The sequence below is a fragment of the Nerophis ophidion genome, linkage group LG09 (genome assembly GCF_033978795.1).
Source record: "Nerophis ophidion isolate RoL-2023_Sa linkage group LG09, RoL_Noph_v1.0, whole genome shotgun sequence".
Classification (NCBI taxonomy): Eukaryota; Metazoa; Chordata; class Actinopteri; order Syngnathiformes; family Syngnathidae; genus Nerophis; species Nerophis ophidion.
In genome coordinates, this window is record NC_084619.1 from 75,603,583 (window position 1) to 75,621,082 (window position 17,500).

The window sequence follows — 17,500 nt, forward strand, 5'->3', positions numbered from 1 at the left end:
CTTAAGCTGTACATCAAGCAAGAACGGGAAACAATTCCATTTTCAAAGCTTCAACAATTAGTTTCCTCAGTTCCCAAACGTTTGAGTGTTGTTAAAAGAAAATGTGATGTAACACAGTGGTGAACATGCCCTTTCCCAACTACTTTGGCACGTGTTGCAGCCATGGAAATTCTAAGTTAATTATTATTTGCCCAAAAAAAATAAAGTTTATGAGTTTGAACATCAAATATATTGTCTTTGTACTGCATTCAATTGAATATGGCTTGAAAAGGGATTTGCAAATCATTTTATTCCGTTTATATTTACATCTAACACAATTTCCCAACTCATATGGAAAAGGGCTTTGTATTTGTGCACACGCCACGACAGCACACTGCTGTGCGACTTTCCAGTCTTTTTGTCTAGTCTTTCTCTTGGTGTGTCTCTCTTTCGCTCCAGTTCCAACCCCGTGTCTCAGCCCGGCTGCTGCTAATAGGGGCGACAGGTGATTAGATAACCATCCCAGCTGGGCAATCCACTCACCTGCTGCTGGCCGTTCCTTACACACCCAGCTCCGCGGCAGGCCCGCAGACCACGACGCCCTCCACCCTGAGCAAATTTTGTTGAAAGTTTTCAGTGAACCTTGATTCATGCAATAAGTGTGGCATTTAAAAACCGAGGTACTGCACCAGTGCACTTGCACAACTCAACTTGTCTGAAAAGGAGTAGGTAGAAGTAGTGCTTTTCTGATCCGACCCCTTCTTTGTGAATTAAACGTGTACCGGGTAACTTTTCCCTGTAATTGGTCCATTTTTAGCTCTTACAGCGAGCAAAAAGCCCTGAAAAAGAGTTTAGGAATATATTTCTCTGCATTTTGAAGCCTCATTTGTCATTTTGATTTCCACATGACAGTTATTGTCTGTGACATACATGAATCAAGCCTCAACTCAGGTGTAAATGAACAATGACTACCCAAGAAGCCGTGACAGAATATCCTTATTAATGATTGATGAGGAGTGTCACTGAGCGACAAATCTGCTGAGTGGAGCTTTGTTTTTTGTTTTTTTTACGTCCAAATAACATTTGGACTGATCTTTATTGAATCTGTGTCGGTTATTAACAGCTAAACATATAACTTGGATATTTTAGCTGTTTTCAACTATGATCGTAGCGAATGTTTGGTCATGAAAAGTTTTAACTTTCATTTATAGAAATATTTCTGTTTGTGCAACACTGCAAAAAAGAGCTAACAAAATATAAGATAAAAAAAACTATATTTTAGATCAAAATATACAAAACAATATTGAAATGATCTGTCCATGCAGCAGGTTAATGTTACTTAATAATACGTCCTAAATTATGATTTGTAAAATTGTAAAGTTAGAAGGACTTTTATGCTACGAATAAATATTTTATTCTTTAAATTGCAGTTGTTAAATTAATTATTATCTGGACGTTGCCGAATCTTTAAACGAGATTGTCTATTTGGAGAATAATAATTAAATGTAATATTAATTTAAACTGGGAGAAATAAAACATAATTATTTGTGCTAAAAGTAAGATCATGATGTAAAGTCAATGACTAAAAGTAAATAAAAAGCTTTTAAAACTAGTAACATTTTTAGAAATAAATTTTTAAATCTTGGCAAGTAGAAAATCATTTGCAATATACGCTACATAGTATAGTATATGTTATACATATTAGTCATAATATCAGTAAATATATGTATATATATCACCTACGCCCCCCGCGACCCCAAAGGGAACAAGCGGTAAAAATGGATGGATATGTATATATATATATATATATATATATATATATATATATATATATATATATATATGTGCAAACCCTGTTTCCATATGAGTTGGGAAATTGTGTTAGATGTAAATATAAACAGAATACAATGATTTGCAAATCTTTTTCAACCCATATTCAGTTGAATATGCTACAAAGACAACATATTTCATGTTCAAGCTCATAAACACGACGAGTTGAGTTTATACCAAAAAGTTCTATTTTGGTTTCATCTGACCAAATGACATTCTCCCAATCCTCTCCTGTACCATCCATGTATCCATTTTGGTATAAACTCAACTCGTCGAGTTTGGAGGAAGAAGAATACTGAGTTGCATCCCAAGAACACCATACCTACTGTGAAGCATGGGGGTGGAAACATCATGCTTTGGGGCTGTTTTTCTGCTAAGGGGACAGGACGATTGATCCGTGTTAAGGAAAGAATGAATGGGGCCATGTATCCTGAGATTTGGAGCCAAAACCTCCTTCCATCAGTGAGAGCTTTGAATGCTTGACCAAATACTTATTTTACACCATCATTTACAAATAAATTATTTAAAATTCCTACAATGTGAACTCCTGGATTTTTTCTCCACATTCTGTCTCTCCCAGTTGAAGTGTACCTATGATGAAAATGACAGACCTCTGTCATCATTTGAAGTGGGAGAACTTGCACAATCGCTGGCTGACTAAATACTTTTTTGCCTCACTGTATATATGTATGTATTTATGTATATATGTATATATGTGTATGCATGTATGTATAAATATGAATGTATATATATGTATGTATGTATGTATGTATGTATATATATATATATGTGTGTGTGTGTGTGTGTGTATATATATATATATATATATATATATATATATATATATATATATATATATATATATATATATATATATATATATATATATATATATATATGTGTGTATGTATATATATATGTATATATGTGTGTATGTATATATATATGTATATATGTATGTATGTATGTATGTATGTATATATATGTATGTATATATGTATATGTATTTATAAATATGAATGTATGTATATATATATATATATATATATATATATATATATATATATATATATATATATATATAATATAATCTCCATCCATCCATTTCCTACCGCTTTTTCCCTTTGGAGTTGCAGGGTCGCGGGTGCCTGTCTCAGCTACAATCGAGCGGAAGGCGGTGTACATCCTGCACAAGTCTACATATATATATATATATATATTACATGTGCCCTGCGATGAGGTGTCGACATGTCCAGGGTGTACACCGCCTTCCGTTCGATTGTAGCTGAGATAGGCACCCGCGACCCCTAAGGGAATAAGCGGTAGAAAATGAATGGATGGATGGGATGTATATATTATATGTATGTTTGTGTATGTGTTGCCTTTTTTGACAACTCCACCACACGGTGATGATGTTATTCACCTCACAAGTTGAGTGAACTTGAAAATTCTCCCACATATCAAAATGTAGTCTACAAAACACCCACTGTAACTTCAGTCTGCTTTTATGAATCCCCTTACATTTTGGCACATATCTTCAGAGGACTGACAAGCACATGTGTGTAAAACTCTAGCAGGATTAAAGCAGCTGAGATAAGTCCAGCACCCGACCACGACCTCGAAAGGGACAAGCAGTAGAAAATGGATGGATAGTTAAAAGCAAAATGTTTTGACATTGCTATTAATGCTGCATTACCGCCTCGCGCCACGTAGCTTGTGTCCAAGTTATTTCATGTCTACTGGGGTTTATTAATGTCAAAAAATGATTTAGAAAGTTGTAAAATATATTTTTTAAGTTCTAACTATTGAGATATTCAATTTATAATTCCTACTTTGTGGAGATTCATTAACCAAGGTCATGGACGGAACAAAACAACAATAAAAAAGGGTTTACTTGTGACTGTCTGAAGTAGATTTGGCTTTGAGAGACTGAGTGTTTACATAGAAAACACAACCAAAGTTTACAATTCAAATGTCCGGCTTGCCCCTGACAGTTTGGTTGTGTTTTAGTTTTTCTTCTGTGTGTGTGTAGTGTTTCCTGTCTTTAGTTCCTGTCAGCACTCTTATTATGTTTCTGTTTCCTGTTTGTCTCCCTGAGTGCTGTGTCCCCTCAGCTGTGGCTGATTGGCACCTGGCCACACCTGGTGTCAATCAGCCAGGAACTATTTGAGCCTGTTTTGTCCTCCAGTCAGATGCTGGATTATTGTCATGTCGACGTCACCACTACCTGTCTTGTCGCTTGTAACTTTGTGTACTTCTGTTCACTCTGCTCATGCCATAGTTCCGTCGTCTCACAGTAAATGTTTTTGTTCCTAGCCAAGTTTATCAGCCTCGAGTGCGCCTTTTGTTGGTACCCTTTTGGTTAGTTCTTGTTTTAGTGTTTAATCAAATCATGTTTACCTGCACAATGCCTGCCGTCTTCTCAGCATATTGAGGTTCGTCACAAACTCAACCTGACATAAATATTAGGATACAATGTACTTGAGTTTGAGCGTTTTCTATCAGGCGTACTTGCTTTGTTTGCATGGAAAATTGCCACATTACCAAGAGGCAGTTTGGCTGAGTCTGCTACAAGTGCTTGTTTCCCCGCCACAGGGTTGTGGGTTTATTTCTCACTTGTCTACAGTTTCAATGTCTTACACCACATATTTCACATATTTGCATTTCCATTTAAACCATGTCCGAATTGGAGTAGGAAGACACAAAGCTTATTTTAGTCCTACCCCTTTTCCATTGGTTTGAGCCGAAACCAGACGGAATTAGGTCGGTACGTATAGAAGTAGTCGCTATAGACTGTAGCAAATGTAGTTTAGCATGGTCATATCCCCTGTGATAATCCACCAAGAAGCCTGTAAAACAGAGCTCTGTGAGACCGCCTCCTTAGGGATGTGTTGCCACTTCAGGTTTTACCTGCAGGGAGTCCGGTCCCCTAGGCAACAGACTCAGCTCGGGCAATTGGCGCTCAGAACAATAAAGAAAGTAAATACTTATTAAAAAGCTTCTTGGGGATACAACTGCTGTAAGAAAAAACAATGAAGATGATCCTCAAGGAAGTGTGATTATTCTTAATTAAAGGGCAACTATTAAAGTCCTTTACTGTGGAGCCTGGATGGTTGGATTTTATAAGGAACTTTCTCCCCTTGTCCCAATAAAAAAAACACTCTGAAGACATAAAATAGCCCTATTCAATCCCAGAGTGCAAAGGCACAATTGATCTGTTCCAAGGTCATCAACACTACACATCCTAACGTTTTGTCATTCATTTGTCGAAACAAATGTTTTCTCAATAATAATATTGAGAGATTGGGAGAATTTCTACATGCACGGTTTGAAGGAAGCTCATTTTCAGGTGTTGGTACTCTCTCTCAGTCGTCCTCAGAGAAGCTTCCATCGGAGTCTCCAATCATTCCGGTTCTCCATACACCCGGCCAGCTCCGTAGAGTTTTCATCTCCCGCGTCTTTCTTCAGGATGTCCACGTACGTTAGCGCGGGACGTCCTCGCGATGGATGCCCGTCCGTGGGTTCCCATAGGACCAGCCCGCTGGCCGGGAGCCCCCGATGTCTCTGGCAGTGGCCGGCCAGCTTCGTCCTCCAAGCTGTTAACTTCTTGCTGAACCTCGGCAGTTGTTCAGGTGCTTGTTGGGGATGTGGATGTTCTGATCCATAATTCAGAACAGCTCGTATCATTCTGGTGTAGCACCCATCCAGGGACTTCTGCAGGGTGGGTGTCAGGGTCCAGCTTTCGCAGCCGGACAGGACAGACTCCACAGTGGCGTGGAATAGACTTTGCTTTATGTGTCAATCAATCAGCTGCACAAGCCACAACGACAACCTCGGCTCAGATCCCACATCAGGGCAAGAAAAAACTCAACCCCCAGCGCTTCATCGGTGGCCACCGAACCTGTGTCTACCCCGCCACGAAGGAGAGGGGGCAGAGCAGAAAAGAAATGGCAGATCAACTGATCCAGAAGGGGATCTATTTAAAGACTAGAGTATACAAATTAGTTTTAAGTTGGGACTTAAATGCTTCTACTGAGGTAGCATCTCTAACTGTTACCAAGAGGGCATTCCAGAGTACTGGAGCCTGAATAGAAAATGCTCTATAGCCCGCAGACTTTTTTGGGGCTTTGGGAATCACTAATAAGCCGGGACATATGGTACAATAGAATCAGCAACATAGGAAGGAGCTAGACCGTGTAGTGTCGAGGGAGATTTGAGCACCACACTCTCGACCAGGGCCCTCCACGCTAGTGCCTTCCTGACCTTAAGGTCTTGTTCTGTGGAGTCTATCCAGGAACCCAAGTACTTGAAGTCATTGACCTCTTGCAGAGCGTTGCCATCTGATGTTGTTCTTGACGGGTGGTCTATGTGTAGGTTATAGGTGATTACCTGAGTCTTCGTTGCGTTCAGTCTGAGGCCAACTCTGGCTCATTCCACCTCCACTCTGATCAGGAATCCCTGTGCCTGCTCCACACTATCAGCCAACAGGCAGATGTCATCTGCGTAGTGGAATAGACTCAGCTTTATGTGTGGGTGGAGATTGGAGCACCACACTTTCGCCATACCGTTCAGGGCCCTCCACGCTCGTGCCTTCCTGACCTTAAGGTCTTGTTCTGTGTAGTTAATCCAGGAACCCAAGTACTTGAAATCATTGACCTCTCGCAGAGTGTTGCCATCTGATGTTTTTATTGGCGGTTGGTCCATGTGTTGGTTATATGTGATTACCTCAGTCTTATATGCGTTCAACCCTGGCACACTCTGTTCAGGAGTTCCTGTACCTGCTCCACGCTATCAGCCAACATGTCATCTACGTAGTCTAGGTCTGCCAGGGCTACAGCAGGGGTTCTCCTAGACCTTCTTGGTGTAAATGTGAAGCCAAGCTCCTGCTCCCGCCGGTTGATGGCTTTCCTGAGCACGTAGTCCAGAGCTATGATAAAGAGGAAGGGGGGCAAGAGTGTATCCCTGCTGCACCCCTGCCAGGATTTCAAATTCCTTGCTGATGCCATCTGGGGTTACCACCTTGGCTCTTGTGCCCTTGTACATGGTCTTTATGGCCCGGAGTAGATTGGGGGGGACCCCGTAACCCCGTAAGCCTTGAGTATTCTGAGCAGCCACCATAGAGAAGCATGTATCATTTTCCTTTATCAATGTTGGAGTTTTTGTGTCTTTTTACGCTTTTAAAACAGAAAGGACGTGCATTTCTGGAAGTCCGCGCTTCCCTGGGATGCGGATTGTTGTTTTTTACCGACCCTTTCATTCTGCGGGTCCAAACTCAGGTTTACATATCGATAATTGCTTTCCGCCGGCATTTTGTTTTGTTTATAAATGCAGGTGTTGCACCAAAATGTGATTGCCTTAATTGTGTCCGGAAAATGACAGTTTGCCTCTTCTGTGGTTTTAATGAGATTTAAAGGACTGTTGTTAGTCCGATGTTGATGTCATCAAACCTCTTCTTGTTTGTTTCATTAAATGCATTCACCTGACAAAAAGTGATTCAACGTAAAATTTTTGTATTTACACATCTCACCTTTGCATATTTTACTAGAATATCTTTATGAGCATTACATACAATCATGGTCAAAAGTTTACATACACATATACTGAAAATGTGAGCAAATCTGCTGGGTCAAAAGTATACATACAACAATGTTAATATTTGCTTACTTGTCCTTTGGCAAGTTTCACTGCCATACAGTGTTTTGGTATCCAACCCCAAGCTTCTGGCAAGCTTTCTGTCAAATTTTTGACCACTCCTCTTGTCAAAATGGGTGCAGTTCAGCAAAATATGTTGGTTTTCTGATATAGACTTGTTTCTTCAGCATTGTCCACATGTTCTCAATGGGGTTTAAGTACTTCTAAAACCTTAATTCTAGCCTAATTTAGCCATTCCTTTACCACTTTTGTTGTGTGTTTGGGGTCATGGTCCTGTTGGAACACCCAACTGTGTCCAAGACCCAACATCCGGCCTGATGATTTTAGGTAGTCCTGAAGAATTTGGAGGCAGTTCTCCTTTTTCATTGTCTCATTTACTCTGTAAAGCATCGGCTCCATTGGCAGCAAAACTCACCCAGAGCATAACACTGTCATGATCATGTTTTTGTTATATCCTGTTAGTTTTGGACTCCCTTAGTTCCTGTTTTTGTGCACGTTTTTTTGTTTTCTGTAACTTTGGGTGCTTATTGTTTCTGAGCACTAATCAGAGGGACTATTTCAGCCTGCCTTTGCTGGTCAGTGAGTATTCCTTATCTCTAGTCTATGCTAACTGTTAGCGTTAGCGTTTAGTGCGATCGGCACGTTTTTCCTCTGGCTTATTTTCTGCTTTTGGTACTCGTTTCCATCCATCCATCCATTTTCTACCGCTTGTTCCTTTTGGGCCCGCGGGGGGTCGCTAGAGCTTATTTAAATTTAATTCGGAAGTCGCCACCTCATCACAGGGCCAACACAGATAGACAGACAACATTCACACACTAGGGACCATTTTTAGTGTTGCCAATCAACCTATCCCCAGGTGCATGTCTTTGGAGGTGGGAGGAGCCTATCCCCAGGTGCATGTCTTTGGAGGTGGGAGGAAGCCGGAGTACCCGGACAGAACCCACGCAGTCACGGGGGAAAACATGCAAACTCCACACAGAAAGATCCTGAGTCTGGGATTGAACCCAGGACTACTCAGGACCTTCGTATTGTGAGGCAGTTGCATTAACCCCTCTTCCACCGTGCTTGTTTGATATCGACAATAAATCATGTTCCTACCTGCACGTCCTGTCCGGAGTGTTCCGTCTGCATCCCGGGGGGAACTAACCCCGCAGTAAGCTGCGAGCCCCCCCCGCAGTGAAAAATACTACCACCACCATGTTTAGATGGTAGGGATGGTGTTCCTAGGATTAAAGGCCTCACCTTTTCTCCTCCAAGCATATTGCTTGCTATTATAACCACACAGATCCATTTTTTCATGTAACATCACATGGACACAGATGAGACCTTCTGGAGGAAAGTTCTGTGGACATTATGTTTTTTACAAGTGTATGTAAACTTATGACCACAACTGTATTTAAAAATCAAGCACCTACTGTACTGTTTACTTGTTAAAATACAATTTTTAGAGCAAATATCTACCCAAACCACCACTTTGCTGCTGCCCCAACAAAATTTTCAAGTAATATTTTGATACTGACATATCTCATCTCTGCATATTTTACAAGGACAACCTTTTTACCAAAACACAATATAAAATGTGGGATATAACAGGATAATGCATACATTTATCATTTGTTTTCAAAACGGTGAAAAAAAAAAATCCACTGTGGGACCCCCATTTTTATAACTTGATGGGGTCCCAGGGTTGAAAAATTCCTAGCGCCAACAATGCTTTATTTTATTTCTGTGGTAAGGCAGTGATCACATTCTCCTCTTGTGGCAAAACACAAAAAAGCAAAACTTAATGTTTTGAATGCTCAATGTTAATTGAGACTCGTTTTGAAAAAAAAAAAAAAAAAAAAATCCAAAATGTTGGTTGAACTCTGAATTTTAGCTAAATTAACTAAAGGTTTCGTCTTGCAAAGTGAAATCAAACCGACACTTTCTACCCAGGTACTTAAGAGCAAATCCCGTCTTTGGTATTTTGGTGGTGGTCATTTCTGTTTTGTCATGTTTATTATTGTCTTCTTGTTCTTCAGGACACTCCGGCCAGTTTGGTCCGCTACAGGGTGGACCAGGACAGGTCACCCTACAGCGGCAGCATCTTTGACGTGGAGGAGGACACTGGAAGAGTCGTCACTAAAGTCAACCTCAACGAAGAGCCCAGTCTTATCTTTCAAGTGAGTGGAGGGCAACATAATTATAGTAGAAGTACTAATTGTAGTGATCTTCTTAATATTCTTTAGCTGAAAACTACAGTATTTTCACTATATTTAAGCCGTTCCACCAAATTTTAGAAGAAAAACATATTTGTACATGTATTTGCCGCACCGGACTGTAAGCCGCAAATGCCTGTGAAACGGCAGTAAAACAGCTGATCAAATAAAACAGAAGCCATTGTCATGGAGCCACGAGCTACGGAAGCTAACTCTCCAATCAGCTAAACAGATTCAATAACTCCACCATGATGTTTTGGTGAAATTACGAAACTGAAACAATACAACAAGAATGTCATTGTAAGTTGATAATACTAACACAGAAATTTGTAAAGGTGTTAGCATTTTAGCTAATGCCAACGACGCAAACGTGATTATATTATGATAGTATTTACAAAAATGCATGAAAACACTCCTACAGACACCATCAATCAATCAATCAATCAATGTTTATTTATATAGCCCCAAATCACAAATGTCTCAAAGGACTGCACAAATCATTACGACTACAACATCCTCGGAAGAACCCACAAAAGGGCAAGGAAAACTCACACCCAGTGGGCAGGGAGAATTCACATTCAGTGGGACGCCAGCGACAATGCTGACTATGAGAAACCTTGGAGAGGACCTCAGATGTGGGCAACCCCCCCCCCTCTAGGGGACCGAAAGCAATGGATGTCGAGCGGGTCTAACATGATACTGTGAAAGTTCAATCCATAGTGGCTCCAAGACAGCAGTGAGAGTCCCGTCCATAGGAAACCATCTCAAGCGGATCAGCAGCGTAGAGATGTCCCCAACCGATACAGGCGAGCGGTCCATCCTGGGTCTCGACTCTGGACAGTCAGTACTTCATCCATGGTCATCGGACCGGACCCCCTCCACAAGGGAGGGGGGGACATAGGAGAAAGAAAAGAAGCGGCAGATCAACTGGTCTAAAAAGGAGGTCTATTTAAAGGCTAGAGTATACAGATGGGTTTTAAGATGAGACTTAAATGCTTCTACTGAGGTAGCATCTCGAACTGTTACCGGGAGGGCATTCCAGAGTACTGGAGCCCGAACGGAAAACGCTCTATAGCCCGCAGACTTTTTTTGAGCTCTAGGAATCACTAATAAGCCGGAGTCTTATCACCACACATTAGACGGTTTAGTAAGTATGAAATCTTTTAGTTATATTGTAAAACTTAAAACCGTTGCTGGGAGTGATGCATTGGAAATATTTTAAACAGTTGTACTTCTGGTTCAAGGCGAAAAACAGGATGTACTGTATTTTCCTGACTGAAGAGCGGTATTAAAGCTGCACCCACTAAATTTCGGAAGAAAAAATATTTTTTCCAAATATGATTCGCAGATATATACGCTGTGAAATGAACTCTCCAATCAGCTAACGGACTCAATAACACCATGTTGACGTTTTGGTGAATTAAATAAAGAATTTGTGAAACTGAAACAATACAAAAATAACGCCATTGTAAGTTAACAATACTAACACAGAGACATGCAATTGTAAGTATACTTTGTCAAAATAGAAAGAACAAATATGAGACTACCATTATTTCCTTACATAAAACCATATTTAGATTGATGACATTTTTCTTTTTTTTTTTTCTTTTTTGCAGGAATGCAAACCAGATTAGACTTCCCCATCTTGTTATATAAAGCTATCATCCCAATGTGACCTTGTTTAGTTTTGTGTTTTTTTGTTTTGTTTTTTGTTTTATAAGTATAGCTTTTAAAGAGAAACAGGTGCTCTTTGACATTTTGTGCTAATGATGCTTTCTCGCTGATGCTTTTTCAACCTCTAATGCAACACAATACTAGCCTTGAACTGCAAAAGATGAAATCTAAGTAAGATGAAATAATCTCAAAAAAGGGAGATATTTTCTTATTTTCTGTCTAAGATCATTCTTCTCACTATGCAGATTTGACTTGCTTAAAGTCTTTTGCTCCTAAATGATGTCAGTAAGATATTCCAGCTTGTTGCTGAGATGTGATGATCTATATTGAGTAAAACATGCTTGAAACTATTTTTGTCCAAATGTCCAAAACACATCCAGCAATGGTGCACAAAAAGGTGGGGAAGAAGAAGGGAAAAAAACACCAAAATGGTCAAAAGTCCCATTTTTGTCGAAAATACCTCCCCAGGTTCCAGTCCCACAAGTCCCGCCGCCGGCCGCACAAGTCCCAGGCTGCAAAAAATGTCCGAAACGCACCAGGCAAAGTCCCACGGGACTCGTGTACAAAATACCTACCCAGGTTCCAGTCGCACAAGTCCCGCCACCGGCCGCACAAGTCCCGGAATGTCCAAAATGTCCATAACACATCCAGCCGAGTCCCACGGGGAGGGACAGAGGTTGGAAAAGTCGGCAAAAGTCCCAAAAATATTAAAAATACCTACCCAAGTTCGAGTCCAACAAGTCCCGCCGCCGGCCGCACAAGTCCCGGGATGCAAAAAATGTCCAAAACTTACCCAGCAAAGTCCCACGTGAAGTGGGGGAGAAAAGTCGGCAAAAGTCCCCAAAAATGTTCAAAATACCTACCCAGGTTCCAGTCCCACAAGTCCCACCACCGCCGCACAATCCCGGGATGCAAAAAATGTCCGAAACGCACCGGCAAAGTCCCATGGGAAGTGGGGGAGAAAAGTCGGCAAAAGTCCCCAAAAAATGTACAAAATACTTACCCAGGTTCCAGTCCCACAAGTCCCACCACCGCCGCACAAGTCCCGGAATGCCCGAAATGTCCGTAACACATCCAGCCGATTCCCACAGGGAGGGATAGAGGTTGGAAAAGTCGTCAACAATATTAAAAATATTAAAAATACCTACCCAGGTTCGAGTCCAACAAGTCCCGCCGCCGGCCGCACAAGTCCTGGGATGCAGAAAATGTCCAAAACTTACCACGGCAAAGTCCCATAGGGAGTGGGGGAGAAAAGTGAGAAAAGACGGCAAGAGACCCCAAACCTGTTCAAAATACCTACCCAGGTTCCAGTCGCACAAGTCCGCCACCGGCCGCACAAGTCCCGGAATGTCCAAAATGTCCGTAACACATCCAGCCGATTCCACGGGGAGGGACAGAGGTTGGAAAAGTCGGCAAAAGTCCCAAAAATATTAAAAATACCTACCCAAGTTCGAGTCCAACAAGTCCCTCCGCCGGCCGCACAAGTCCCGGGCTGCAAAAAATGTCCAAAACTTACCCAGCAAAGTCCCACGTGAAGTGGGGGAGAAAAGTCGGCAAAAGTCCCCAAAAATGTTCAAAATACCTACCCAGGTTCCAGTCCCACAAGTCCCACCGCCGGCCGCACAATCCCCGGGATGCAAAAAATGTCCGAAACGCACCCGCAAAGTCCCATGGGAAGTGGGGGAGAAAAGTCGGCAAAAGTCCCCAAAAAATGTACAAAATACTTACCCAGGTTCCAGTCCCACAAGTCCCACCACCGGCCGCACAAGTCCCGGGATGCCCGAAATGTCCGTAACACATCCAGCCGAGTCCCCACGGGAAGGATAGAAGTTGGAAAAGTCGGTAAAAGTCCCAAAAATATTAAAAATACCTACTCAGATTCGAGTCCAACAAGTCCCTCTGCCGGCCGCACAAGTCCCGGGATGCAAAAAATGTTCAAAACTCACCCAGCAAAGTCCACAGGAAGTGGGGGGAAAAGTCGGCAAAAGTCCCCAAAACTGTTCAAAATACCTACCCAGGTTCCAGTCCCACAAGTCCCACCGCCGGCCGCACAAGTCCCGGGCTGCAAATAATGTCCATAACTTACCCAGCAAAGTCCCACAAGGAGTGGTGGAGAAAAGTGAGAAAAGAAGGCAAAAGACCACAAAACTGTTCAAAATACCTACCCAGGTTCCAGTCCCACAAGTCCCACCGCCGGCCACACAAGTCCCGGGATGCCAAAAATGTCCATAACACAGCCAGCCGAGTCCCACGGGGAGGGGGGAGAAAAGTTGGCAAAAGTTCCATAAATGTTCAAAATACTTACCCAGGTTCCTGTCCCACTCACTTTTCTCCCCGCCTTCCCGCGGGACTTTGGTGGGCGCATTTTGGACATTTTGGGCTTCCCGGACTTGAACTTTGGTAGGTATTTTGGACATTTTTGGGACTTTTGCGACTTTTCCAACTTTTCTCCCTGCCTTCCCGTGGACTTTGCTGGGTGAGTTTTGGGACATTTTGGACATCACAGCCGGCGGAGGCGGGACTTGTGGGACTCAAACCCGGGTAAGTATTTTGGACATTTTTGGGACTTTTGCCGACTTTCACCCCCCCCCCCCCCCCCCCCCCCCCCCCCTCCCCGTGGGACTTGGCTGGGTGAGTTATGGACATTTCGGGCATCCCGGGACTTGCCGTGGCCTTACATAAGATTTGATGTTAGTGTTTTACTCCTTTTATCCTAAATGACGTCAGTAAGATTTATCCTAAATGACGTCAGTAAGATATTCCAGCTTGTTGCTGAGATTTGATGAGCTATGTTGAGTAAAACATGCTTGAAACTAGAATATCAAGTGTTTCAACTATTTTAAAGTAAAATGTTCTTATTTCAAGCATGGAAAAACAAATCCTGACTTTGACGCAATTGTGTCTCATAATTAAAACAGATGACAGCCAAATGAACTTTACTGTTGTATTTACAATGAAACAATAGAAAATTCGTACTCATATAGTGGTACACTTTTTATTAGTGAGAATATAATTATTTTAAGGTATTTTTGGGTTCATTGAGGTTAGCTCCTTAGGGACTGAAAGTCCCTTTGGGACAGAGGACCCTATTGTATTTCTAAGGTTTTATTATTATTATTATTATTATTCTTTATTATTATTCTGCCGCCTCTTCGAGCTGTAATTTGACCCTCTTAACATGCTTCAAAACTCACCAAATTTTACACATTCATGAGGAGTGACAAAAATTGCCATCTAATAAAATATCAAACCCAAAACTCAAAATTTCTAGCGCCCCCTAGGAAAAAAACACAGACAAAACTGCTTGTAACTTCCGTTAGGAATGTCGTAGAGACATGAAACAAAAACCTCGATGTAGGTCTGACTTAGACCTATATTTCATACACTGACTCCCTTCAGCAAAAATCAACAAGAAGTTGCCGAAAAAAAAACCTTCAAATTTGACCAGTTTTGGAAAGTCTTGACAAGCCAAATGTTGTCTTGGCAGATAATTTAGCTTATTTCAAATAAAATACCCCTCATTTTTGTATTTTTGTTTTTGAACACAGACATTTTGCAGTGCTTCCCTATCCTAAAACTTGCATCTGTATTTTTTTATTTTTATATATCCGTCCTTTTTTGTGCTTGTAAAATGAATTATTGCTGCTGTAAACAACACCTAACATCTGGTTCTTGGCTGTGTGTTTGTTTACAGTTGTTTGTTATCGCCTTTGACGCCGGTGAGCCTGTGAAGACTAACAGCACAGTAGTGGAGATCACTGTCCTTCAGCCCTCGCGCATCCCCATATTCACCCAGGAGGAGTACAGGTGCCTACTTTATTTACTTTAATGTATTTACTGTACATGCTGCAATATATATTTATACAACATACAATGCTGCAATATATATTTATATAACTTACAATGGAATTTGGGAAAAAAAGTGTAAAACTAAGAATTAGCATGTCACTAAACATGAAGTACACATTTGTGTACTTATGGACTAAGTACATCATATCAAAATATGATTTTTAGTTACAATAAGCCCAAAAAGCAAAGAGAAAAAAACAAAAAAAACATGTAAACCAATAAATCGGGTCTTAAGATGTTTTAATGAAAAAAACAAACGTCATTGGAAAAAAAAAGAAAAAGCACCAATTTACCGTATTTTCCAGACTATAGAGAGCACCAGTGTACTATATTTTAGGGAAATTTCCATATATTAGCCACGCCGGACTATGAGCAAAATTAGTTATTTACACAAAAAGATGTTGTCAATGTTTATTTATATATTTTAATTGTTTCCAAGTGGTGTGTGTACCAAGGCAGTAAAACGGCTGATCAAACAAAACAGAAGTCATGGTCATGGATCCATTAGCTGCAAAAGCTAGCTCTCCAATCAGCTAACTTGACTGCAGAATTTGTGAAACTGAAACCGCCCAAACAGAATACTATTGTAAGTTATTGATACTAACACAGACACTTGTAAACATTTCAGCATATTAGCGAATGCTTCATTACATTACGATAGCACGTAAAAATATGCATTAAAACACTCCTACAGACATTACGCATGGGACAGTAAAGTATGTATTAATTGTTGTAGTTCTATTTCTGAAACTTACAAACATTGCTTGAAAGGATGAATGAAGAATCCCTTTAAGCAGAAACGCTATAAACATTTTTATTTTTTTTTTCCCGGTTCAATACTTCTCCTGTTGCCTTATTTGCATTTGACTTCATTAAATCTTTGATCTTATCGATAGTCTTGCAAAACATCTACAACGAAACCTGTTTTTTTGCCAGTACGCTAAAGATGTGCCCTCGGAGCTAACTGCGAGCATGCCTTTGAATTTTCCAGTCGCAAGAAAACCTATATTGCAAGAATTTTTGTTTTTTCTATGTTGATGAAAAAAACAAACGTCATTGAAAAAAAAAAAAAAACTCCTGCAGACACCAAAAAGCACCAATTTAGCGTATTTTCCGGATTATAGAAAATTCTATATATTAGCCACACCAGACTATAAGCAAAATGAGCTATTTACACAAAAAGATTCTGTAAACGTTTATTTACATATTTTAATTGTTTCCAAGGCAGTAAAACAGCTGATCAAACAAAACAGAAGTCATGGTCATTGATCCATTAGCTGCAAAAGCTAGCTCTCCAATCGGCTAAACTTGACTGCAAAATTTGTCAAACTGAAAGCATGCCAACAGAATACCGTTGCAAGTTATTAATGCTAACACAGAAACTTGTAAATGTGTTAGCGTATTAGCAAATGCTGCACTACATTACAATAGTGCGTACAAATGTGCATGAAAACACTCCTACAGACACCGCACGTCGGACGATTTAGTAGGTATGAATTGTTTTAGTTAAATTGTAAAATGTTTTGTGGCGTCATGAGTGAAGAATCCTTTCAAGCAGAAACGCTATGGACGCTTTTTTTTGTTATACCGCCGGTTCAATAAGTGTCAGCTACTTCTCTTGTCGCCTTATTAGTATTTGACTTTATCAAATCTTTGGGCGGAATTTTATTTGGCAAAACCAGTTTTCTTTAAAGTAATATATATGCTTTTAATCTGTTTTATGGAGGAATGTAGTCAATCACAGAACAGGCACCCAATGTTATTATAAAAGTATGGATTTTGAATCGAGAATCGACTCTGAATGAAATCTGAATCGAATCATTACCCCGGTGGATTGAATGAATCGTACGGCGTACAGAGTGGATCTTTGCACACCGTACGATTCATTCAGTTCTCCGGGGTAACGGCTGTGAAAGCCCTAGTTTCTAGTCTTCCAGGTCCTGCGTCTTTGTCCTCCTCTCATTTTTTTCCACCCGGCGCATTAATGAGTTTGCAGTATAAATATGTATTGAATCCTTAGGGCGGTTGCGGCAAATCATTGCGGCTGCAAACTGGGCTCGTGTCTCTCCCAGGGCGGAGCATTCGCCTTCTCTTGCCAGTTTATTAACAAGCTCTTTTGACACCATTAAGTGTTTAGACTATTAAGCTGTCGCAAAGAAGAAAACACATCTAAGATGCTGACGGGCGGCCGTGTGTGTGTGTGTGTGTGTGTGTGTGTGTGTGTGTGTGTGTGTGTGTGTGTGTGTGTGTGTGTGTGTGTGTGTGTGTGTGTGTGTGTGTTCGGGCAATTCCTACTTAGTGGGGACATCACTCTGTTT

The 17,500-nt window shown here is 40.9% G+C and overlaps 1 protein-coding gene across 5 annotated transcripts in view; it reads left to right on the top strand.

Annotated features, from left to right (window-relative positions):
- pcdh15a (protocadherin-related 15a) overlaps positions 1–17,500 on the top strand; it is a 564,893-nt gene that overhangs the window by 416,482 nt on the left and 130,911 nt on the right. For all 5 annotated transcript variants that reach the window (XM_061911787.1, XM_061911785.1, XM_061911784.1 and 2 more), the window contains 2 exons: positions 9,483–9,623; positions 15,028–15,140. In XM_061911787.1, the coding sequence (XP_061767771.1) occupies positions 9,483–9,623; positions 15,028–15,140 (254 nt within the window). The remainder of the gene's footprint in view (positions 1–9,482; positions 9,624–15,027; positions 15,141–17,500) is intronic.